The following is a 27339-nucleotide window of genomic DNA, read 5'->3' as shown; positions in this document are numbered from 1 at the left end:
TACTGAAGCCCACGCGCCTAGAGCCCGTGCTCCACAACGGGAGAAGCCACCGCAATGGGAGAAGCCACCGCAATAAGAAGCCTGTACACCGCAACGAGGAGTGGCCCCCGCTTGCCGCAACTAGAGGAAGCCGTGCACAGCAACAAAGAACCAAAGCAGCCAAAAAAAAAAAAAAAAAAAAAAATTGACCTGCATATGGCTGATTCACTTTGTTGTACAACAGAAACTAACACAGTATTGTGAAGCAGTTATACTCACTCCAATAAAGATCTATTAAAAAAAAATTCACCCAAAGTCCTTTAATGTTGAGTGTGAACTCCTCTTTGGAATTTAAGTTCTGAGGTTTGCTCATTGGTACTCTTGACACTGAAAAATAATGGTTTTACAGTATTTGACTGGTACCATATATTTTATCTATGGAGCACAGTTCAGGGAAGCCTGCGTCTTGGTATCAATGAACTAAAGTAAGCACTTGAAGTTTATTAAACTGATTATTAGATTCACTGATACACCAATAATTAACAATTCCCTTTAGCCATATTCTTTCCCTACTCCAGGATTTCTAGTTGGACGCGTCCTTAAATAAGGTTTCCTAATTCTGTAGCGTTTTGACAGTTACACCTGTTAATGCTTGGTAGAACTTTCTGACCAGTAGTGAGTGGTGAATTATTACCTTTAGTAAGACAAAACTAGTTGCTCTGTAATAAAGCAAAACATTTAATAATTTACATCTTTAACATAATTTTAAAATCCTGGATCCCAAGAAGTCTTGGCTAGAACTTTTTTTTCTTCATAACAGACAATATCATCTCCCACTTTAAATTCTATCTTTTCTTCATCCAAACTAAGACCACAATCCATTCCAGTTTTGATGACTGAAATATCATCTTTATGGTGTTTCAGTGAGATTAATGAGCCTTAAAAAAAAAAGAAAACAACTTAGGGTTCATATAACTCAAATAAGTACCCAACAAGTGCAGCTGTAGTCTGGTGTTAAAAGGAAAATTACATTGAAATTCTTAATAGATTTTACAGTCCTGTCATGTTAAAAGATGGGATGAAATACCAGGGAAACCAAAGAAAAATGAAGTTTGCTATAAATAAGATGTGATTTGTAGTGAAAAGTACTGTCTCCCTTTTCAGAAGTTAACACTTTACAGGGAATGGGGGTTATACTCGGGACTTGAATGAGTTAACACCAGGATGAAGACAATGCAGGCACAAGGTTGTTAAGAAAGGATGAAAATATAATGATGTGGATCCAAGTGTAGGAGAGACACAGCTGGAAAGGTAGTTTGGGGCCAATTTTTAGAACCTTAGAAAGTCAGATTTGGGGACTAACAATCCTGGGGGAGTCATTAGGACTGGAGGCCAGATACGAGTTAGCAAGAAGTGGCCTGAACTAGGATTATGGGAGTGAAAGATTTCAGTTACCCAGGATCATCAGGTTTTGGTGACTGGATATGATATAGAAACAGTTTTATGTTGCTTACCCTTCCAAATAACATGTCCATTACGTATTAATTTAAATTTTTTTTGCTTTTCTAACTGTCCCTTTTGGACTCTGCAGCCGGCCACAGGAACTTTTTTCTTCCCTTCTGTTATAGAGAAGGTAGCTAGTATAGAAGCCTCACCTTTAGGAAGAAAAGAACATTAAGTATACAGAAAACAAAAATTCTGAGAAATACATAATTTCTGACATTCGGCAGAGTAACGGTTAAAGGTGTGAGAAAAATTACAAACTCGTGCAAGGAAGTCCTAATTTTCTCTGACTCAACCAACTTTATTTTCCTGGCCAATATTAAAAACATGAAAATTCTTGGAAAAGAAAATCAACAAAACTACATGTGCTTACCAAAAGAATAAAAAAATGAAATGTTCACTTTTTTGGATGAATAAAATGCAATAGAAGATGCTATCAGTTGATAAGATTAGCATAATTCCTGTCTGCTCCATGAAAACCTAATTTTCAGTTGTCCCTCAATATATTTTCTTGAATGGACCATCCGTTGTTGCCTGATTTATTTTTAATCTCACCATGGGTAATTTATATACACTTAAGAGTACTTATTCTGTGAGTCAGCTTAATTTTTTTTTTTTACTGACTGAAATTTAAAACATTCCGATAATGACACGGTATCACACACTATAATGTACCAGTTTTCTAGGGTTAGTATTATTTGGTGCTCACTTACTCCTGGAAACCCTCATATGACTCAGTTTTCCAAATTGCTCTTAGCACAAGAACATACAAATCTCTGTGTGATCATGTTTAGTAAGTAGATCAGAAAAGCCTAAAATAAATCTGTACTGTGGACCAAAAATGCAAATACGGAGTCTCATCATGAGGAAACAGACAAATCCAAATTAAAGTACATTCAGCAAAATCACTGGCCTATATATACTTCAAAAATGTCAAGGTTGGGGCTTCCCTGGTGGCGCAGTGGTTGAGAGTCTGCCTGCCAATGCAGGGGACACGGGTTCGAGCCCTGGTCTGGGAAGATGGCACATGCCGCGGAGCAACTAGGCCCGTGAGCCACAACTACTGAGCCTTGCGCGTCTGGAGCCTGTGCTCCGCAACAAGAGAGGCCGCAATAGTGAGAGGCCCGTGCACCGCGATGAAGAGTGGCCCCCGCTTGCTGCAACTAGAGAAAGCCCTCACACAGAAACGAAGACCCAACACAGCCAAAAATAATTTTAAAATATATTAATTAATTAATTATTTTAAAAAACAAAAAAACTAGGAGTGATTAACTCTTTTAAAAAAAAAAAACGTCAAGGTCAAAAAAGACTGAAGAACCTTATCTGTGATCCTGGACTGAGGGAAAAATATATATTTATAAAGTACATTATATAGGGACAATGAACAAAACTGGAACATGGACTGTGACTTAGGTAACAGTGTTAATGTTCAATTTCCTGAGTTTGATAACTTGTTCTGCAGTTTCATACGAGAACATCCTTGTGTTTAGGAAATGTAAATATTTAGGGGCAAGTGAACACAATATCTCAAATTTACTATCAAATGGCCCAGAAAAAAAAAACTGTGTGTGTGTGTGTATGTGTGTGTGAAGGGGGAGGACTAAAGCAAATGGGGCAAAATGTAAACAACTGGTGAACTGGGAGGGAGTTGCTTATACTTTTCCAGTAATTTTTCTGGAAATATAAAACTATCATCAAAATTAAAAGTTAACCAAAAATATCTGGATGTGGGGAGGAAAAAGAACAGATAAACTGATTCAGTCCATCTGAAATAAATTTAGCCGTTAAACTGGCCAAGGGATATGTTAGAAAAAAATATTTTTAAATGTTTAATATTTAAATGTAAAGTAAATTTTCTTCTCATGGTGGATTTCTCTGCCAGCTGCTGGACAAAATCAATGGCTCCTTCCACAACACTGTTAATAATGTTTATGCCTCCCATCCCAGTCTACTCTGTGTTACAGTTAGTGGTTTATGTCTAACTAGAGGGCAAGTACTTACTGCCTTATTTGCCTTCGTATCCTCACAGCCAAAAGCACACCTTGCAGAGGGCAGGTGTTTATAATTCATACGAAGTTACACTGAAACTTTATCTATAGTAGTCATTTTTTTCTAGAACACAGGATATGTGTTGGAACAGTGAACATATTTAAACAGCAAAATACATTTCCCTTAAACTTTGCTTTCAAGTGTTATTTACAGCAGGTTAGATATGAATGTTTAAACATTCAGTGAACACTCACCTATTGTGTACTCTTCCACAGTGCAGGGCAATCTACTGCTCAGTTCCTCCTGCAAATCTTCAATAAGACGGTAAATGATTTTGTGAAGTTTAATTTTTACTCCTTTTTTTGCAGCCGACTGCTGGATAACATTGCCTGCATTCACATTGAAGCCGTATATAACACCTGGCAAGCATAAATACAATAAAGTAGTACAAATATTGCATTAAACAGTTTGTCTTTCAAGCAAAAACTCAAATCTAAATTTTTTGCTTCTATGTAAATTAAAAGCGAGTAGGAGAGGTAAATTCTATAATTTTTTCTCACAAAAACTAGTTAATTTTTAAATTAATGAATGGATTTTATAAATTCTATTGTGGCTTATTAAACAAGGAAGATTTCTTTATGATTTTTAAATCCAGTCATTTAAGAAACATTATTTTAAATGACCATAATGTGCAAGGCAATTGCTAAACGAAGCTTTCATACCAGAGAAATAAGAAAAAAATGATTAGAACTGAAATATTACATTATTTTCATAACAATTCCGTTATTAATTACAATCGTATAGTCTACAACTTTTGTTGTTTGCTCTTAGGTATTCAGCTGGCCAAAAGATGTTCAAAAAATAGATGACCTTGAGCAACACAGGTGTTAGGGGCACCAATCCTCCGTGTAGTTGAAAATCCGAGCATAATTTATGGTTGGCCCTCCATATAAATGCGGTTCCTCCACATCCGAGGAGTTAACCAACCTCGGATCTTGTAGTACTGTAATATTTACTATTGAAAAAAATCCATGTATAAGTGGACCCGCAGTTCAAACACGTGTTGTTCAAGTGTCAACTGTAGTTACTTAATTGGTAAAGTTCAAGAGTTGTTTAAGAAATGAAAGAAGTTCCATGGAGCTGACCATTTTACCAAAGAATAAATGATGTATTTAACTGCAAATACCTTGGGGGTGTGAAAAAACATTTATGCAAATGGCTTAATCAGGAGAAAAACAGAACCACCTTGAAAGTCTTATTATCATTAAGAAATCATTCAATGCATCATATTATCTACATTAATAGAAAAGTCAGTGCCCGTAAAATACTCTGAAATAACCAACATTATTGAAAACACCTTTTCAGTAGTAGAGGTAACATCTAATTCTAATCAAGTTAGGTCATGAAGTACCCCCTTCCTAAATGATTCATTAATCACTCAATAACACTGGTGCTTTGCCTAGATGTTAAACCTAGTTAAAGCGACAGTCATGAGTCCCCTTTCTGTGTATCGTAAGTTTGACTCATAAACAGTCCCCTTGTCTTCAAGGCATATAAAGCTAAAAAGAGCTTTTGATTTAAGAAAAATATAATTTGTAAAATTATAAGTAAACAAAAATAGGCAACCAAAAGTAAAAGATGAAGGAAAGTACTGAGTAGGCTGATTGCAGATTAAGGAGCATTCAAAAAGTCTAAATGAAAGAGAGAGAGAGAACCAAGCCTGGGTTTGGTGGGGAACTGGAAGGGGTGAGGAGGCAGTAATGGTACATTCAAGAAATACTACTGGGGCTTAAAATAGTTCCCCAAAGTTTCAGTACAACAATGACACCCACAATGGAGCTGTGGCTGCAATACTGCACATCCCGTTTGCCCTCAATCCCTAGCTGAGACTGAGCTGCAACAGGAAGGGGGATACGAATGGGGGTAAAATGTCAGGTGTGACTAGCCCAGCAACAAAAGACAGAAGCTAATGGTTCACAGTATGCTCTAGGGAACACAGTTAAACAAACAGGAAATGGAATCCTCACCATGAAATGTTTCAGCAAGGTTAACATCATTTTCACTAATATCACCCACACCAAAATGTACTAACTCTAGTTCACACTCATGTGAAGCATCATAAGTATCCATAATGTCCAAAATGGCCTCAACGGAACCGTCAACATCACCTAAATGCAGCAAAAGTTTAAAATTATTGGTGTTAGGAGTTAGAAATTAACAGACACAAAAATGACAATCTATTTAAAGCAATAATAGGAATAGCATTTACCACAAAATCCACTTTTCTTTAGGTTTAGCATTATAAATATCTACTTAACTGAATAAAGTATAAAGAACCAAATGTACATTTACAACAAAATCCACTAGATAAATGTTTACTAAGGAAATCTCCCAGTGAGGGGGTGGGCAAAAAGGGTGAAGAGGGTCAAAAGGTACAAACTTCCAGTTATAAAATAAATATGTCATGGGAATATAATATGCAGCATGGTGACTATAGTTAATAACACTGCATTGCATATTTGAAAGTTGCTAAGAGAGTAGATATTAAAAGTGCTCATCACAAGAAAAAAAAATTTTATAACTAAGGATGGTGACAGATGTTAACTAGACTTATTATGGTGATCATTTCACCATATATGCAAATACTGAATCATTATGAAACTAATACAACATTACATGTCAAGTATATCTCAATTTTTAAAAATTCCCCCCCAAAATACTGAAATCATTTTGGCTTAAATTTAATGGCCCAAATTAATTGTGAGAATGACGAAATACATATATTCCTAAAATGAGCTGTAAAGTAAAATCTTTTAAAAGTCACCTTTAATAATTATAGGAAGTACATTTGAATCTCCTCCTGCTTTTTCTTTTGGCTTTAAGGGTTGCTGCTGTCTTTTTATTTTGTACTTTATAAATGACCTCTCCTTCCAGGGCAAAGTGCCATACTTCTCGCGGGCTTTCCGATGTGCTTCTTGGTGTTCCTTTCGCTTTTCTTCTATTAATTCCAGATCCTCTTTATTTTTCTCCTGTTCTTGCTCATACTTCCTCCAGTGAACAACTTCACGTGCCCTTGGCTTTATAGGGAGAAAAAAAAAGGGAATTATTTAACTGAATAGAAACCAGTAACTGCTGTTTTTTTCCTCCACTATGAAATTAGCCTAGTTCATATATGAAACCACTAATTTTAAAGTTTTAAGAAACTTACAAAACTTTAATATGGAGGCTTTGTGTAAATTTGAAATTATTTAAAAATCTTATCTCAAATTTAAAAAAATTCTACAGCCAAACTCTAAAATGACATCACTGGCCCCCTCACAGCCCGTTACAGTACTGAATTATTTATTACTTATTTGGTATAACATTATAGATTGATATTTTAAATCATTATATCATATCTACCATATAGGAATTAAGCTTGATATACCTCAGATTCTACTTCAAGAATTTCATCTCCTGCAGAAGGGAGGTCTCTCCAGCCTATAATTCCCACTGGCATGCTGGGACAGGCCTCATTGATTGCTTTGTCATTTTCATCAAACATTAAGCGTACTTTTGCCCAACTCTTTCCAGCAACGAGAATGGAGCCTTTTCTCAAAGTTCCTCTTTGAATTATAGCTGTAGTAACAGGACTAATATGAAAATAAAAGTATATACTCTTAATGCCATAATCAGGATGTAATGGCACTTTCTCAGTAAAGATATCTTTATGAGATTAAAAAATATATAATTTGAACACACAGGGTTAATTCCATCACTTCTCAACTTCTCAGTTTTTCATACTATAAAGACATTTCTTCATAATTACAACCTAAATGTCCATCAATGGAAGAATGCATAAAGAACATGCAGTATATATATATAATGGAGTATTATAAAACCTTAAAAAAGGAAAATCCTGTCACATGCTAGAATACGGATGAACCTCCTGGATGAACATATGCTAAATGAAATAAGCCAGTCAAAAAGGACAATATTATATGATTCCTCTCATATGAAGTATCTAAAGTAGTCAAAATCATGGAAACAACTACTGAAAGATAGTTGCCAAAGGCTGGGGGGAGGAGGGCGGGGAAATTAGTGCTTCATGGGTATAGAGTTTGTTTTGCAAGATGAAAGAGTTCTAGAGATCCGTTGCACAACAATATGAATATACTTAATACTACCGAACTGTATGTTTCAAAATGGTTAAGATGGTAAATTTAATATTATGCACTTTTTACCACAATTAAAAAAAAAAAGAAAACAAAAAACATTTCTTGTAAGGTTATGGTAGTGAAGGGTGCAGCTAAGTGTTCTGACAGAATCCTTATCTCCTTTCTATAACTAATTTGTTAAACAGTGAAAAGACCTCTTTTGCTAATAGGGAGGGAAATTAGAGAACACTATTCCAACAATCTTACTATATATTAATGGGTAAGGACATAAAGAATTTAGAAACCCTAAAATGCAACAATTGCTATTTTATTCCAAGTTATGTTAGTCTATAAGACTTTAGCAATTCAGTTAAGTCAGTGGGGAAAAAAAAAAAAAATCAAGCAAACTGAACTACTAAGTCACCTAAATATGACTAGTAAATGTACACACATATTTGCTATTATCTACTGATAACTGCATGTTTGTGTTTTGTGTTCCAGTGCAATAAAATACTTTTTATTTTTATTTTTTTTAATTTTTTTTTTTTTTGGCTGCACCGCAGCAGCAAGCAGAACTTCCCCAACCAGGGATCGAACCCGTGCCCCCTGCAGTGGAAGCGCGGAGTCTTAACCGCTGCACTGCCAGGGAAATCCATATTTTTTAAAACAATGCTTTGAAAATATTGTTCAGGGACTAACAATAATCTGCAATAAACATAAGATACTGTTATATAATCAAGTCACAAAAACAATGGAATAAAATAATTAGAAAGCAAGCATTTTAACAGACCTACCCTCTTCCTTTGTCTGTGAAAGATTCTATTACTGTTCCTTCAACTGGACCAGTAGGGTCTGCTTTCAATTCTAACATTTCTGCAAGAGCAACTGTTGCCTCTACCAAAGCCATCAGGTTATCGCCCTTTAATAACAAAAAAAACTTAATATACATTAATAAATAATATCTGTAAATGTAAATACCAGGATCAGAAAGCCAAATAATCCTTTACAGTTACACTTTTCTCTTTAAGGATTAAAAACATGAATTACACAATACTACGAGACTAGATATCAATTACAGGAAAAAAATCTGTAAAACATACAGACACATGGAGGCTAAACAATACACTACTTAATAACCAAGAGATCAATGAAGAAATCAAAGAGGAAATCAAAAAATACCTAGAAACAAATGACAATGAAAACACGACGACCCAAAACCTATGGGATGCAGGAAAAGCAGTTCTAAGAGGGAAGTTTATAGCAATACATTCCTACCTCAAGACACAAGAAACATCTCAAATAAACAACCTAACCTTACACCTAAAGCAACTAGAGGAAGAAGAACAAAAAAACCCCAAAGTTAGCAGAAGGAAAGAAATCATAAAGATCAGAAATAAATGAAAAAGAAATGAAGGAAACAATAGCAAGATCAATAAAACTAAAAGCTGGTTCTTTGAGAAGATAAACAAAATTGATAAACCATTAGCCAGACTCATCAAGAAAAAAAGGGAGAAGACTCAAATCAATAGAATTAGAAATGAAAAAGGAGAAGTAACAACTGACGCTGCAGAAATACAAAGGATCATGAGAGATTACTATAAGCAACTATATGCCAATAAAATGGACAACCTGGAAGAAATGGACAAATTCTTAGAAAAGCACAACTTTCCAAGACTGAACCAGGAAGAAATAGAAAATATAAACAGACCAATCACAAGCACTGAAATTGAGACTGTGATTAAAAATCTTCCAACAAACAAAAGCTCAGGATCAGATGGCTTCACAGGCGAATTCTATCAAACATTTAGAGATGAGCTAACTCCTATCCTTCTCAAACTCTTCCAAAATATAGCAGAGGGAGAAACACTCCCAAACTCATTCTACAAGGCCACCATTACCCTGATACCAAAATCAGACAAAGATGTCACAAAGAAAGAAAACTACAGGCCAATTTCACTGATGAACATAGATGCAAAAATTCTCAACAAAATACTAGCAAACAGAATCCAACAGCACATTAAAAGGATCATACACCATGATCAAGTGGGGTTTATCCCAGGAATGCAAGGATTCTTCAATATACGCAAATCAATCAATGTGATACACCATATTAACAAACTGAAGGAGAAAAACCATATGATCAACTCAATAGATGCAGAAAAAGCTTTTGACAAAATTCAACACCCATTTATGATAAAAACCCTCCAGAGAGTAGGCATAGAGGAAACTTACCTCAACATAATAAAAGCCATATGTGACAAACCCACAGCCAACACCTTTCTCAATGGTGAAAAACTGAAACCATTTCCACTAAGATCAGGAACAAGACAAGGTTGCCCAGTCTCACTGCTATTATTCAACATAGTTTTGGAAGTTTTAGCCACAGCAATCAGAAAAGAAAAAGAAATAAAAGGAATCCAAATCGGAAAAGAAAAAGTAAAGCTGTCACTGTTCGCAGATGACATGATACTATACATAGAGAATCCTAAAGACTCTACCAGAAAACTACTAGAGGTAATCAATGAATTTGGTAAAGTAGCAGGATACAAAACTAATGCACAGAAATTTCTTGCGTTCTTATACACTAATGATGAAAAATCTGAAAGAAAAAGTAAGGAAACACTCCCATTTACCACTGCAACAAAAAGAATAAAATACCTAGAAATTAGCCTACCTAAGGAGATAAAAGACCTGTATGCAGAAAACTATAAGACACTGATGAAAGAAATTAAAGATGATACAAACAGATGGACAGATATACCATGTTCTTGGATTGGAAGAATCAACATTGTGAAAATGACTATACTACCCAGAGCAATCTACAGATTCAGTGCAATCCCTATCAAACTACCAATGGCATTTTTCACAGAACTCAAACAAAAAATTTCACAATTTGTATGGAAACACAAAAGAGCCCGAATAGCCAAAGCAATCTTGAGAAAGAAAAACGGAGCTGGAGGAATCAGGTTCCTGGACTTCAGACTATACTACAAAGCTACAGTAATCAAGACAGTATGGTATTGGCACAAAAACAGAAATACAGATCAATGGAACAAGATAGAAAGCCCAGAGATAAACCCACGCACATATGGTCACCTTATTTTTGATAAAGGAGGCAAGAATATACAATGGAGAAAAGACAGCCTCTTCAATAAGTGGTACTGGGAAAACTGGACAGCTGCATGTAAAAGAATGAAATTAGAACACTCCCTAACACCATACACAAAAATAAACTCAAAATGGATTAAAAACCTAAATGTAAGGCCAGACACTATAAAACTCTTAGAGGAAAACACAGGCAGAACACTCTATGACATAAATCACAGCAAGATCCTTTTTGACTCACCTCCTAGAGAAATGGAAATAAAAACAAAAATAAACAAATGGGACCTAATGAAACTCAAAAGCTTTTGCACAGCTAAGGAAACCATAAACAAGATGAAAAGACAACCCTCAGAATGGGAGAAAATATTTGAAAAAGAAGCAACTGACAAAGGATTAATCTCCAAAATTTACAAGCAGTTCATGCAGCTCAATATCAAAAAAACAAACAACCCAGTCCAAAAATGGACAGAAGACCTAAATAGACATTTCTCCAAGAAGATATACAGATTGCCAACAAACACATGAAAGGATGCGCAACATCACTAATCATTAGAGAAACACAAATCAAAACTACAATGAGGTATCACCTCACACCAGTCAGAATGGCCAACATCAAAAAATCTACAAACAATAAATGCTGGAGAGGGTGTGGAGAAAAGGGAACCCTCTTGCACTGTTGGTGGGAATGTAAACTGATACAGCCACTATGGAGAACAGTATGGAGGTTCCTTAAAAAACTAAAAGTAGAACTACCATATGACCCAGCAATCCCACTACTGGGCATATACCCTGAGAAAACCATAATTCAAAGAGTCATGTCCCACAATGTTCACTGCAGCTCTATTTACAATAGCCAGGACATGGAAGTAACCTAAGTGTCCATCGACTGATGAATAGATGAGGAAGATGTGGCACAGTTACACAATGAAATATTACTCAGCTATAAAAAGAAATGAAACTGAGTTATTTGTAGTGAGGTGGATGGACCTAAAGTCTGTCATACAGAGTGAAGTAAGTCAGAAAGAGAAAAACAAATACCGTATGCTAACACATATATATGGAATCTAAAAAAAAAAAGAAAAAGTGGTTATGAAGAACCTAGGGGCAGGACAGGAATAAAGATGCAGACATAGAGAATGGACTTGAGGACACGGGGAGGGGAAGGGTAAGCTGGGACAAAGTGAGAGTGGCATGGACTTATATATACTACCAAATGTAAAACTGATAGCTAGTGGGAAGCAGCCACATAGCACAAGGAGATCAGCTCAGTGCTTTGTGACCACCTAGAGGGGTGGGATAGGGAAGGTGGGAGGGAGATGCAAGAGGGAGGAGATATGGGGATATATGTATAGCTGATTCACTTTGTTATAAAGCAGAAACTAACACACCATTGTAAAGCAATTATACTCTAATAAAGATGTTAAAAAACCCCCAAAAACATGAATTACCCTATTTGAAGGAAGGAAAGAAGGAAGGGGGGGGAGGAAGGGAGGGAGGGAGGGAGGAAGGGAGGAAGGGAGGAAGGGAGGGAGGGAAGAAGGAAGGAAGGAAGGAAGGAAGGAAGGAAGGAAGGAAGGGAGGGAGGGAGGAAGAGATAAGCAAGAAAATCTGACCCAGGGACAGATCTTGCAACAAACAGTGGCTATACATATATAGATAGATATTATATACATATAATATATATATAATATATCTATAATATATATATTATAGATATATTATATATCTATATATATTTTTTAAGAATAGCTACTAGAGTTTGTTAATACCCTTTTATAAACACATGCTTCTTTCACTCTCTGTCCTCCATCTGTCTCTACAGTTGTGTTTTCTTCCTCTCACTTTCTTTACAATGCTACATTACAATTGAAGTTCTATCCAATTGAACAAGCTTTCACTGATTTCATCTGATCCACTCAAGAATCCTGTAAAATAAGTAAATCAAACACTACTCTTATTAAATAAATAAGGAGAAAAAGCACTGACTAGACCCAAGCTATAACGTATACTCTGCAACTACCCAGCTGTACAACCTTGGAAAACCACTTCACCGCCTGGATCACCTTTCCTCAACTGTAAAATGAAGGAGCTAGATTAGATGATTCTTTCACCTTTAATGATCTATGTCTACTATGCTTTCTAAGGCTCCAAGATCATGCAGCTGATTAACGGGTGATGGAATTGGAACTGATGGACAAGGGATTTTTCCATTCTCCATGTCAGCTAAGAGCTTGCTCACAACTGTTACAATATAAAGCAACAGAGACAACTGTAACAAAACTAAACACTTTGCTTACCCATCTACTTATTCCTAGTATTTATTCCAATTTACAAAATGCTGCTCTGAAAAGCAGAGCCGGGGTTGTTTCTTTGCATGAAGAGTCCTCTATTCTTCCTTGGAAAAGAAGGCCTCATCTTACTTCCCTGCCACTCTCTTACCCCCATTCCCAGGATTCATCTCTGCCATGCCTCCAAATTTGCCTAAGCAGCTTTACATCTATCTATCTACTCATCTAATATCTGGGCAGAAAAGGTGGTCATGTCTTCAAATGTTCTAATCTTGCCATCTGGTTTTCACATCGTAGTAACAATCAAGGTATAGTAGAAAGATGACAAAGTAAGGTGGCATTTCATGAGTTTCAGAGAAAAAGAGGCATAGTTTTACTATTAACAGAGGCATAACTTCTAATCATCTTGGAGGTAACAAATTTAGGAAAAGTAAAGATAAAATGAGACTTAATTGGAGGAAGGTGGCCAAATAAACTACAATTTCTTCACCGAATGATCAGAAGAAAAAAAGTCCATATTACGAGTAAACTACGGAATATGGTAAGAATGGACAAAAAAGGAAATTTTTACTTAGCAGCAACCTGTATAGGACAAGAGAATTGGAAAATGCTATCACAAAGCAGGTACTGAGCTTCCTTGGTGTATTTTATCCAGAAGAGAATAATTGGTAATTTAAAAGAAAATGGAATTCATCATACATAACATTATAAAACTTATAGCAATTTAGTTCATAGAAACACTGAGTCAATCAATAACAAACTGAACCCAAATATTTCAACACTGTTATTAGTAAAAAGTTTCATTTGTTTAAATTTCTCTTAAATGCCCTAAGACCTATTCTATAGTTTTTTACTTTAAAAACAAGCACTTTTCATTGCCAACTGAATTTCGTTTCTGCTTAAAACAGTCTTTATCCTACTATTATCCTATCCCCACATCATTCACCACTTATTCTCCTCATTCTAAGTACCTCGTAGTAAGAAAAGCATAGGTAAACCCGACCCCTCTGGATTGATGACCAATCTTTCTGAGCCTAATTTCTAATCTGCCAAACTAGGATAATGATACCAGCTTTGCCTAGTTCTCAGAGAATTTTTAAACAACAACAGAAATTATGGATGTCAAAATGTTCTCTAGGTATAAGGCACTGTGTGCATGATGTGTAGCACTCCCATCTGAACGCACTGTCTCTGAGGTGCCCGCACTTACCGTGAGTGCAGAAACATGCACTGCTTGAATGTCGCCTCCATAATCCTCACATACCACATCATAAGCTAGCAGTTCTTTTTTCACTCTCTCAGGATCAGCCTCAGCTTTGTCACATTTGTTTATGGCAAGGACAACAGGAACTGAAAGAGACAGAGTTAAGAAGAGTGCAAACGATGACACTTCCAACTCCAGGTATTCACAATGAAAGACGCCAACGTTTTCTGGCTTTCTCTTGACCCAGTGGATGTATTTATCTAACAAAAGACCTAAAAAGACCCACTTTACACCCACCTACTCTGCTTTATACACATGAAGGATTCCAGATGAGAGATGTCAAAACTGCAATTATAAGATTCTGAATTAAGAATATGCAATTATGATGATTAAAAAACAAAAACAAAACACACAACAGTGTTTAGGGTAGAGAAAGGACTACCCTTAAATCTGAAAGCAAGATCAGCAACTACACTAGAGATAATCTCCAGAAAAGAAAAATCAAGAGAAGATTCTAATTCTAATACTAGATCATTTGCCTCTTCTTTCCAGGAGTTTAATTCCCTGTTAAAACCCAACATCTCACCCTTGGGTGAAACTAAGTACCATTATTGTAAACTTTCTTTTAGGATTTACAGCAACTCTTTCTTCATACACACTTAGCTGAGTGACTGACACAAAGTAGATTCTCAATAAATGTTTACTTAATGAATGAACCAAATAATCTTATAATCTACTTGTCATTACTGAACATACCCTTTCATTAGAGAACTCACACAAAATTCTAGGAGATAATTCTCTGATTGAGTTTCACCAACTCTGCAATTTTCTCAGGTATCAAAGGAATAGAAATTGAAAACAGACACGAAAGAGTTATGCAATCCATAGCCTATTATTATGAAAAAGTACATTCTATATTGATCAGCTGGAACTTAACAGGCACCAAGAGAACAGGTACAGAAAGCATGAAGTAAGGAATTTATCATATCTCAACCAACTGCTTTGTTATGGGGTCCCTGACAGATTTACCACTCTTATTTTTATTATATTCCCTAGGATCATTAAGAACATAGCCCATTCCACAAAGGTAGTTTTGAGGAAATAAAAAATAAAAAGAGGAACACTGAAGCTAGAAGACCAGATTCCAAATGCAGGCATGCTGCGAATTAACTGTAACTGGGGAAGTTCCTGCCACCCTCTGGGTCTTAGTCTTCATGTTGTGAGATGAAAAAAAAACTGGACTAGATCAACGATTGTCAACCCTTTCTTTTTTTTCTTGCCAGCAAACCTAGGGGAATATGACGCATTCCATCAGGTACATTTTCTCAAGACAACAGTATTTTCTCAGTGGGTGTAGGGTCATATCACAATAAGAATGAATGTACAAAGTATGTGTGTGGTGTTTATTATTACAATTTTTTTTTTTTCTTGGCCACGCCACGTGGCTTGCAGGATCTTAGTTCCCCAACCAGGGATTGAACTCGTGCCCTCAGCACGAGTGTGCAGTCCTAACCACTGGACTGCCAGGGAATTCCCTATTATTACAATCTTTAAATGGAGAAATAAGGGAGAAGATAGCCAAGTATTTTCCAAAAGTTTCAATTTTATACCTTTGACCAAATAAGAACTTATTTAAAGCAGATGAGGGAAAAGTCTCTTTTAGAGAAGAATTCCAGATAATAAATGAATAAGGAATAACAATTAGAATATCACCACTTTGTAACTCCTAATGAATTGAGGTGATGGGTACATAGGGGTTCATTAGTCTAGGCTTACTTTTATAGCTGTTAAACGTTAAAATGTTTTTTAAAAAGTCATTTGAGACTGTTAAATTGTCACACCATGCCAAGTAAGTAAACAGTAGAGGAAGGAATATACTTGTGCTCACAAGTCCCAAGTTGAATCCTGCTATACTCTTCTTAGTAGTTAATGTCTTTGGGAAAACAATTCAACTTTCTTTGCACCTTACCTGTAGAACAGGTATAATAATCCTGGGATTGCCAGGAAGATTAAATGAGCGACATATAAAAACAGTGACTCTGTAGTAGATCCTTTAAAAAAAAAGAAAGCAACTTCCTTCCTGATACATGTAAGTCAGCCATGCAGTACCTTGAGCATCTTTGGCATGCTGAATGGATTCTACAGTTTGTTTCATCACTCCATCATCTGCAGCTACAACCAATATGATAATGTCAGTGACGTGAGCACCTCTGGCTCTCATTGCTGAGAAAGCAGCATGTCCTGGAGTATCAAGAAAGGTTATCTTTTCCCCAGAAGGCAGAGAAACTGTGGAAACAGAAATCCAAGAACACTAAGCACTCAAATATATACTTCCTTAATACAAAGGAATATACGTGACCTTATCAACACGATCAATAATTCTTCAAAATAATTTTATTCTTTCCATTAATCTTAATCAGAACAATGCATATGGATCATCATTCCACAGTGAAAAGTGATAACATACCAGTGAGACCTTTAGGGTTTTCTTTTCATGTAATAATTTCAAACTAAAACTCGTCCTATTTCTAGAATATAACTACTTTCATAAATGTACCAACTGGAATATATTCTGGAGAAAAAACCAGACTGATAGTTGTCTAGGCAGCCACTCCTGCATTAGCAAACACCAGCTGCACAAACTGTCTTGAGCAACAGAGGCAATTTAGTACACAGTTAGAAGCTCAGGATTTGAGTCCAACAGCCTTGGGTTTAAATGCTGGCTTTGCCACTTTACTAGCTGTGTACTTCGAGCAAGTAACTTAACCTAAACAAGCCTCAGCCTCCTTATATATATGTAGGAATATTAATACCTACCTCATGATGTTGTGAAGATAAAAAAAGATACAGCATACGAGGTGCTCAGAACAGTGCTGGGCACATGCTAGGTGTTCAGCAAATGACAGCTGTTATTCAGTTATGAGTGGTAACATTATGACAACCTAGCACTGAAGAGTCTTAGGCTCATTAAACCAAACTAAGAATGAGCTAGAATACAAAAGGTATAACTTTCTTCTTATACACTGTACAAAATAACCTTTATTAACCACCAGCTCTACATTTCATCAAATCAATGGCTTTAGGCTTTAGCCTTCCTTTTACTTTAAATTCATATATTTCATACTATGACACTATTTTAAGAAAATAATATGTGGGGTTCCCAAGCACATTGTAAGGTGATCTGTGTTCATACCAAGAAAGGCACCAATGTGCTGAGTGATGCCTCCAGCTTCCAATGCTGCCACTTGAGTTTTTCGCAGTTTGTCAAGTAACGTCGTTTTTCCATGATCAACATGGCCCATTATAGTAACAACTGGGGACCTTGGGATTAATAAAGCTGGATCTGCCTGGGGCCTACAATTAACAGCAAAGGAGTTTCATTTCTTAAATATCAGAAACACTTTATAGCCAGTGAACTGATCTGCAGTTATCTCTGTGAACTACCATTAACAACAAAACCCAACATTCAGCTTTGATTAGACATAACTATTTTCCTCTTCTATACATACAATGACTTATGATAAAATAATAATGACTGCCCACCTACTGTAGGCATCTTCATAACAATGAGCAGAACTGAATAAAATTTTAAAATTCAGGATCAATATTCACACTCAGCAAACTAAGAAAAACAACTCTTAGAGTTTTATAATAACCTGAATATACTTTTTGATACTTCAAGCACTTTGAAGAAAAGTTTAACCTATACTCACACATCATTTTAATTGCAAAAGAAATTTTAAGGCAAATCTTTCCATTAAAAAGTGTGAATAAAACAATGTGGTCTCCTTCCCCCAATTTATACAGTTAAGTTTTACCTTTTTACAGCATCTTTATTTTCTCTGACTTTGTCCTGTTTTAATTTGCTCCATTTTAACTTCATCCCTGACTTCTTTATCACTTCTTTGATCCAGACTTCATCTAAATGTGAGTGTGCTTCTAGTGAATCTATGTCAATAGCAGTGTTCAATAAAGATTCATATACACAATCTGGTGAAACAAGATAAAACCTTTTAGGATCATGAATTAAGTGTTCCAGAAAATGACCTCTATTGATAAACATCTATATAAACAATACACTCAATGAGAGGAATAACTATATAAGCTATCTGTTTCTCTAATGTTAACGAATCACAAAAAAGTTGAAAAGAAAATAATCTTTAAAATATGATACAGGGACTTCCCTGGCGGTCCAGTGGTTAATACTTTGCCTACCAGGGCAGGGAGTGCGGGTTCGATTCCTGGTCGGGGAGCTAAAATCCCACATGCCTCGAGGCCAAAAAACCAAAACATAAAACAGAAGCAATATTGTAACAAATCCAATAAAGACTTTAAAAATGGTCCATATCAAAAAAAAAAGGAAAAAAAATAAAAATAAAATATGATACATTTATATTAATTGATATTTCTGCATATTCATAAATATTTGAATATTTACCATGTACCTTATGAACTACCTGAGCGATTAATAAAACATTAAATTGCATGTCGATTCTCATTATTCAAGGTAATTATGTTCTATAAACTCACTGGGAACAGTGAATTAGCAAATACTGAATCATTGCTCTGAGGGGAAATACAGGGTTACGTTCCTTCAACCTCTGGTCACGACATTTTCATCAGCTATATCTTGTTTTACGTGTTTCTGTTTAAAGACACCTTATTCAGTATATGTTGTTGATTTATTAACGTTATAGTCATGGTCAACAGCACTATACTATAACTAATAAAGCTTATCTAACACGTATTTTCTCTGTAAGGCACATTACAGCCTTCTTGTAGTTAGTAACACTAAACAGCACTTCAGCACCATGCTGAGTGGCCATTTTAAACAGCGAAATCACCAAAAAAAAGCACAAAAATGAGAAAAACATGGCACTAAATAAACCACAAAAATGACACTTGTTTACAGTATGAGAGGAGAGAAGGCAGAGTGTTTGGTGCCTTGTTTGAACCTCAGCTAGTAATATGTGATCAGGTCAGGCAACTCAAATTTTTCACCGCTCTGTGCATGTCCAGGAATGACTACAAAAGCACTTCAAGTATCAATTTTGGGGCTACAAATACATTTTAGGGAATTTGCCAATTCAGAATCCCCAAATAATAAGGATTGACTATATTTACATATGTATATACATAAATATACGCACACACACACACATACAGTATCACAGAATACATGCACACACTATTTATTTATGTATCTATTTAGGATGTCCAAAAAGTTGCGAAACATAGGAAAAAGAATTACTTGTTGCTTTCATTTTATTTAATGTGCTTTAATTTCTGTAATATTTTCCTGTGGGTGATAAAGTATCAGTGGTGATAATGAAATAAGTAGTTTTATGCTTCCAGACTTTCAGTCACCCTATAAATATATATTTTGAGAGACAGATATAAAAGAAAGGCATCTTCAAACATGCAGAACATTACACTAAAAGAACTTCCTATTCAGTAGTGTGCTCGTAAATGTTTACTCTGAGGCTCCTAAAAAAAAGTCCTGATTTATAGCATTTCCCAGTTTCCATGGTACAAATACCCGCCACCAGGGGTGCCCAACCCCGTTAGGAACCAGGCCGCACAGCAGGAGGTGAGCAGCTGCGGAGCAAGCAAAGCTTCATCTATATTTACAGCCGCTCCCCATGCTTGCATTACCACCTGAGCTCCACCTCCTGTCAGACGAGCGGTGGCATTAGATTCTCATAGGAGCGTGAACCCTACTGTAAACTGCACATGCCCGGGATCTAGGCTGCAGGCTCCTTATGAGAATCTGATGCCTGATGGTCTGAGGTGGAGCTGAGGTGGTGATGCGAGCGCTGGGGAGTGGCTGCAAATACAGATTATCATTAGCAGAGAGGTTTGACTGCACAGAGACCATAATAAACCAATTGCTTGCAGACTCACATCAAAACCCTATCAGTGAGTGGCAAGTGAAAACAAGCTCAGGGCTCCCACTGATTCTGCATTATGGTGAGTTGTATAATTATTTCATTATATATTACAGTGTAATAATAATAGAAACAAAGTGCACAATAAATGCGCTTGAATCATCCTGAAACCATCATCTCCCCCCACCTCACCCCCCCTCAGTGGAAAAACTGTCGTCCACAAAACCAGTCCCTGGTGCCAAAAAGGTTGGGGGCTGCTGTCCCCCACCACGTTTGACTTCAAGCCACCAACATGAAGTCACTGAACACAGAGATGAAAAGAGATGTGAAGCAGCACAATATTAAATAGTATTTCCACCATATAGGTACAATAAATGTAAATAACCTCAAGAGCATAGATTAATAGTAAAATGCAGTAAAATAATTAAGAAGTGACAATCTTAATGAGTATTTATTTACCTCCATTTATGATTTAATTTTTTAAATGGTTGTGTTTACACCAGCTCCCATAATTCCTTATAATTTAGCAATAGGCTCACAAACTGGTACAAGCCAGCCTCAGCACCTCACTGATCCTACTCCATAATAATGCCAAGAAACCCTTACTTGTGGATTTCCCTACCACACCTTTCCCCCAAAAAACACATTAAAATTAGGAGTATGGCACTACTGATACTATGTATAAAATAGACAACTAATGAGAACATACTCTATAGCACAGGGAAATCTACTTAATGCACTGTGGTGACCTAAATGGGAAGGAAATCCAAAAAAGAGGGGATATATGTATATGTATAGCTGATTCATTTTGCTGTAGAGCAGAAACTAACACAACATTGTAAAGCAACTATGCTCCAATAAAAATTAATTTAAAAAAATAAAATAAAAATAATAATAATAATAAATAAATAAATTAGGAGTATGGGATTAACATACACACACTACTATATATAAAATAGATAATCAACAAGGGCCTAATGTATAGCACAGGAAACTCTACTCAATATTCTGTAATAACCTATATGGGAAAAGAATGTAGAAAAGAATGGATATATGTATATGTATATGTATAACTGAATCACAATGCTGTACATCTGAAACATCGTAAATCAATTATACTCTAATATAAAGTAAAAATTAAATTAAAAAAAAGAATGCTACAACATAAATTTTCTATACGGATATGCTCTCAGAGAACAATAAAACTCTTTCTAAACGTAAAAATTATAATGAGTACAATTCTAATAATGCTAAAAATCCTTAATAATCCAGTAACTATAGTTTTCCAATATGTTATCCTAAACTTTTGAGAGGTAGCTTATACATAGGGATAATCTTTTTCCCTCTACATTAAATGCATATAATATTAACATATTATTTTATCTTTATCCAAAACTTAAACATTTACATGTAGAAAAGTACCCAAAGCATTTAAACCAGAAATATTACATCAATTTTTTTTTTTGGCTGCACCGCACAGCTTGCAGGATCTTAGTTCCCCCACCAGGGATTGAACCCACACCCCTGGCAGTGAAAGCGCAGTACTAACCACTGGACCGCCAGGGAATTTCCACATCAAGTTATTTTAACTGACCCAGGGCAGGGGGGTTAAGATGTATGTACATTGCTAATATAGCAGTTAAAAATATTCACCATATGAAAACTATCTTAAATTCAAAAGAGGTATGATTATAATATTAAATAAGTTTCAAATAGATAACTTTTATTTAAATCATAGCAAATCAGTTTTGGGTTTAGAGCACTGATCCATAGGATTAAACCTGTATTTTAATTATTCTATTTATTTGGTGATACAAAGGAATTATTATGGTTATGCATGTCTGTGTTAATGTTTAAAAAAAAAAAAGAATTATAATTTAGCAATATATAAGTACTCATGGATTAAATGATATATTAATAATTGTTATCACTGGCTTATGCAAACATTATGCTTATCATTCCATTCTTTCTGCTTTCATATATATATGAAAAATGCCAATAATAAAAAGTTCTAAAAATCAAGTCTGTTATCAATATCATTTATAAAATCATATCAATACAGTTTTCCTTGGAAAAATTCTGAATGATATGGCCATGTCCATTTGTTCTCTTAAAGTTTTCTAGTTATAAAATGATTACATAATCCAATGCAAAGTTTAAAAAAAAACACAAGATAGAGTGCTAATTTTCTATTCTTTGTGAGGATGTACTATCACAAATAGTGGTAACACTTTCAGGCAGGATACACATTAAAACTCTAGCTCTGCTGTCATTTACAAAATAACAATTCCTGAGAGAAAATTTGGTCTGTGAATAAGAGCATCTCTGCTCGAGCCATACTCCCTGGGTTCAAAATCCTGGCTCCACCACATAGTAGCTGTGAAATCCTGGGCAATTATTCATCCTCTCTATGCCTCGGTTTCTCAATCTATAAATGGGGATAATAATCATACGTGCTTCTAGAGAATTGTGAGAATTACATGAGTTAATAGATATAAAGTATTGGTATATAATAACAGCTCAGTAAGTATAAGTTATTATCAGTAATTCTTTTTGCCAAAAGCCTGCTTCACTTGTTTATTTTGCTACCATAATAAGCTATTTCTTGTTTACTAAATTTTAGTGTCAGTTTATAATGAAAACGAAATGAAAATTTTGTTCCAACAATCCTAAATTGGTAATAAATACAGTAGTCCCTCAGTATCTGCAGGGGGTTGGTTCCAGGACATCCCCTGCATACCAAAATACATGGACTTTATATATAAGTCCCTTATATAAAATGGCACAGTATTTGCAAATAACCTACACACATCCACCCATATATTTTAAATCATCTTTAGACTACTTACAATAACTAATACAATGTAATGTTATATAAACAGTCGCTGATGCATGACAAATTCAAGTTTTGCTTTCTGGAACTTGCTGGATTTTTTTTTTTAATATTTCTGATTCACGGTTGGTAGAATCCACGGATACAGAACCCATGGATACAGACGGCTAATTACAATTTTTATTACATTTCTAATAAAAATGGTATTATTAAAAGTTGTAGTTATGGACTTCCCTGGTGGTGCAGTGCATAAGAATCCGCCTGCCAGGGCCTCCCTGGCGGCGCAGTGGTTAGGAATCCGCCTGCCAATGCAGGGGACATGGGTTCGATCCCTGGTCCGGGAAGATCCCACATGCCGCGGAGCAACTAAGCCCATGCGCCACAACTACTGAGCCTGTGCTCTAGAGCCTGCGAGTCACAACTTCTGAGCCCGCGTGCCACAACTACTGAAGCCTGTGTGCCTAGCACCCGTGCTCCGCAACAAAAGAAGCCACCGCAATGAGAAGCCCACGCACTGCAACGAAGAGCAGCCCCCGCTCGCCGCAACTAGAGAAAGCCCGCGAGCAGCAACAAACACCCGATGCAGCCAAAAATAAATAAATAAATTTATTAAGGAAAAAAAAAGTTGTAGTTATTACTACAAATATTTTTCTGCTGGCACTACACTACAGATATTGTCAAAATGAGCGCAATTAGAGAATTATAGAGAAACAAAAGGAAAGTAAATGAGTATAAATACGGTCCCTCAGTCCAAAAGCATTCTTTGGACTTATCTTAATAGCCCACAAGATTTCTGAGAAAGAAAGGTTAGTTCAAATTAAAAAAATCTTTTCCATTTTTATTAAAAGCAAAATCTTAGAGAACTAGATTCGGCAAAAAGCCAAGAAACTAATTAGGATTTTTCATCTAAAGTGAAAAATATTGGAATTACTTAACATCTTTTTAAACCACTAGTCTAATTTTCATCCTTGAATGCCTTAATCTCACTGCAAATAAAATACCAGGTATTCCACGTTTCCATATTTTTCCTTATAAAATTATCTGGCTCACCTATGTCTTTTTCCATTGCTCTGGCCAGCTCCTCAACAGTCATTCCAATCCATACCTCCACCTCCTTTTTAGATTTTGTTGAAGATAACTGAGATTTCTGCGATTTTTTTTCCTATTAAATATTCAGAACACATAAAGAAGAAGGAAGAAAAAACTTTGAAATTTATTCTGGAATATCTACCACAGTCAGGACTCCTATTTCTACCAACATTCCCATAAATTGTTAAACCTTAGACTAAAATTTAAAATCCTGATTCCTTAATTCACTGTTATACACTGATATAAATAAGCAAATTAATCAACATTACTAAACAACTAACTAGAACCTCCCTTCCTCACAAAGATTTATTGCCTGGAATGTAGAATTAAGGCATAAAGATTTCAAAAATGACAAAATACTCAAGACGGATTTCTACTCATGGCCCTAGGCACTTTCATCTCAGACCAAATAATAGAGAAACTCAGAGAAATCTAGAACTACCTTCTTTGTCACCAGAAGCCTATGTTGAGATAAAGCGGCTCTGATGAGCGCATCTGTTTGCCAGGGCTGGGCATACAGCTGAGTTGGCCACACCAGGTAAGCAGATGAAAACACGTGCCTCCACTGTGCCAACATTCTTCTTTGATACAGGCTGTGCAGCTGCCTACAAATAGTGTGAAATCGTAGCAAGTTCTCCACCTTAAGTATCTTCTGGTTCATCTTTCTCCTAGGAAAAAAGTTTTCAAATACTATTTTGGTTAATATTGAAATCAAGTTAGCAAATATTAATTGGATATCTACTACACACAAAACACTGTGCTAGAGTTACAACAATGAGTAAAACTGGGTTCTCGCCCTGAAAGAGCTCACAGTCCAGTCAGAGAGATGGAATTCCATACTAAGTACTCTCTAGATATTAACTATAACTATGGTTAATGTTCCTACCATAATAACACTGAAATACAATAACAAACTTGTAAGGGTTCTTTTTTCACTCCTGAAACATCAACTAACCAAATCACAACTAGAATCATTTTTTTTTAAATGCAAATTTGAACTCATCAACTCTTTGCCAAACATTCTTTGGGAGGATGGGGGGAGATTATCCCTAGTTTAATGTACAGCTTCAAAACATGCTATATAAGGACTCATTATCTGACCTCTGTTAACCTCTCACTCCATCTCTTACACTCTTATAGTTCCCTCACTCTTATCTCCCAAATTTTTGTTATTCTGTCTCACCTGTAATCTCCGACAGCTGTCTTCTAATCTTTGAAACTTTGCATATGCTCCCTCTCCTTGGAACTGTCTTTCAACCCTAACATTTTCCCCTCTTCCCACCCCCCCCCCCGCAAAAAGATGCTTTAGAGTGGGAAGAAGGCACCCAATAAATATCTACTGAATAATGCCAATAAATACCTATTGAATAATGCCTTTTGAATATTACTCTTGGGACGAAAGAAGAGTTTACTGAGAGAAAACCACAACAGACCTCAACAGTATAGCTCAGAACTCAGTAGTATAGTCTCTTCCTCCTGGAGTCTTCTATTTCTTCTGATCACAAGACTGCATTTCTACAGCTTTGCTTTTCAGTGTTTAAGGGAAGGAGCAACTAAAATAACGTAAGAAGTACTAGTTTTCTCCTCAGCAGACATTTCATGAGCACCATCTTCCAGGCACTGCATTTGAGGTTGCTGAGTCAAAGTTTCATAAGCAAGAGTCCCTTCCTTTGGGGTTCACTGTCTTTAAAATGTTCCAATATAATGATTCTTAAACACCTCAAGAATGGCACATGTAAAAAATCTTATTTAGGTACATTTCCCTGAACTAAGAAGTAAAGAGTGCTCAGGAAGCACAGAATTGCTTAGGCAAAAAAAAATTTTTTAATGAGTCTAAAACCAGATTTAACAAGGACACAGATTAATATAATGGGAGGAAAGGTCCTACACGGAGATTAACCAAAGCACAGCTATTTCACTGACGCAGGGATTCGAAAAACACATTGGGGGGGGGTCAATAAACCAAATACCAAAACTGGAAGGAACCTTACTTGCTACTTATTCCAAGCCCCTCATTTTAAAGAAAAGGAAAATGGAATCCAGAGAGGTCAAAAAGCCTTCTCCTATGTCATACCGCTAGTTAATGGCAGTCAGGACTAGAACCCAGGCTTTCTGACTCCCAGTTCGGTGTTCTTTCGCCGCTAGTATATTCTTATCATGGAACCTGGAAAAGGATGTTGGAAATAATGTAGTTGCGTTGGTGAAAACGTCTGAATGAAACAGCTAGAAGCCTTGGGTGTTATCTGAAAGGTAAAAAGAAGTCACTGTAGAATGTCGGATCTAGGGTGGCTTCGCCTGGAACCCGAGCCCAAAAAGCCTTGGGCACAGGGGAGGTCGGGGCGTGGAGGACACCTGCCGCGGCGCGCGGGGAGAGCAAGCAGCCGGCCGCTTCTGGTTGGATAACGCTTTCGTGATGCCGAAAGTTAAGAATCACGCATGGATTAAGTGCATCATGGAAAGCCTCCCGAATGCGCAATGTTTGTCATCTGTGCCGCTAACACTTTAGGCCTAACAATACACGCCAGCCGGGACGACCCGGCTAAGAGACCCCACTCACTTAGCTCCTACGTAGGATCCAGGGCGCCGGAATTCTGAAGCAAGGTAAAGATCTCCTTCCGGACCCGGCAGGACTGTCGGTCAGCTAGTCCGTCTCAAAAATGGTCCCGCTCGAGCTTCCGGTGCTGCCGGAAGCGGTTCTACCCGGAATTCAGAAGTCCGATTTCGGAACAACCCTGTTGCCGCTGATACAGTCCGAGGGTGTACCCGGGTGGCGTGTCAGCAGCGCGTCGTTAATCGTTTCTGCAGATCCTTTCGCTTTCTAGGAAGTAAATTACTGCTACTCTGGGGCTGTGAGCGGCCTCGATGTGTACAGCTCAAGGGAAAGTGAAACGGGGAAATGTGGGAGAAATGCTAAGTCCTTAAAAGACATACTAACAAAAAGGGAAGAATGCAAGGGAACGTGGCGATAGACCCAGTTAGTACTGGGCGAGGAGCGCTTTCTCTTTCAAAAGTAACCTCGTGTGGGTGGCATTTGAAGTAGTAAAGCTAGAGTGGGTTCCAATCCCAGCTCATCCCCAGTTGTGTAGACTTGGGGACGTTATGTAAACTCCCTGTGCCTCCCCCCGCCCCCCATAGTCTGGCCGCCTAACTCATGCCCCTCCCCTTTTTTATGTTTGTCTCCCCAGTGCCACCGCAAAGATGTGAAATCAGTGTTGAATGACTGAATAGAAACCTCTGTCCTGAAAAATCTTTTTTTTTTTTCTGAAAATCTTTTTAATGAACCTGAACACTCACACACTTGAAAACTATTGAAGTGCATTTCAAC

At 36.5% G+C, this 27339-nt stretch overlaps 1 protein-coding gene across 13 annotated transcripts; it reads right to left on the bottom strand.

Moving 5' to 3' along the window:
* Positions 1-699: 699 nt before the first annotated feature.
* On the bottom strand, positions 700-26698 carry MTIF2 (mitochondrial translational initiation factor 2). Of its 13 annotated transcripts, none has more exons than XM_082426268.1 (16): positions 26572-26698; positions 26089-26178; positions 25448-25567; positions 24457-24682; positions 23976-24087; positions 18023-18194; positions 17398-17558; positions 16314-16490; positions 14211-14350; positions 8402-8526; positions 6899-7103; positions 6296-6548; positions 5499-5639; positions 3726-3890; positions 1494-1634; positions 700-917 (listed from the first exon to the last, which is right to left on the bottom strand). In XM_082426268.1, exons 4-16 carry the CDS (start codon positions 24673-24675, stop codon positions 745-747), a joined length of 2184 nt encoding a protein of 727 aa, XP_082282394.1. In that variant the 5' UTR covers positions 24676-24682; positions 25448-25567; positions 26089-26178; positions 26572-26698; the 3' UTR covers positions 700-744. The 13 variants fall into 13 exon arrangements, with proteins under 13 accessions (XP_082282394.1, XP_082282390.1, XP_082282393.1 ...); XM_082426264.1 differs by having other exon boundaries at positions 26089-26257; positions 26572-26682; XM_082426267.1 differs by lacking the exon at positions 25448-25567 and having other exon boundaries at positions 26006-26178.
* Positions 26699-27339: the final 641 nt, after the last annotated feature.

This window comes from Balaenoptera physalus (assembly GCF_965194825.1).
Source record: "Balaenoptera physalus genome assembly, chromosome: 15".
NCBI classification, from domain to species: domain Eukaryota; kingdom Metazoa; phylum Chordata; class Mammalia; order Artiodactyla; family Balaenopteridae; genus Balaenoptera; species Balaenoptera physalus.
The sequence above is the reverse complement of the archived record's forward strand: the minus strand, read 5'-3'. Positions and strand labels throughout refer to the sequence as shown.

What these genes read in the sequence shown, in the direction of transcription:
- MTIF2 (XM_082426267.1), bottom strand. Translation starts at nt 24,675, where the DNA reads ATGAACCAGAAGATACTTAAGGTGGAGAACTTGCTACGATTTCACACT. An exon ending in AATAAAGATGCTGTAAAAAG is followed by an intron (nt 17,559 to 18,022) that starts GTAAAACTTAAC and finishes TGTTAATTGTAG; the next exon opens with GCCCCAGGCAGATCCAGCTT. An exon ending in TGTGGAAGAGTACACAATAG is followed by an intron (nt 1,635 to 3,725) that starts GTGAGTGTTCAC and finishes TTCTTCCTAAAG; the next exon opens with GTGAGGCTTCTATACTAGCT.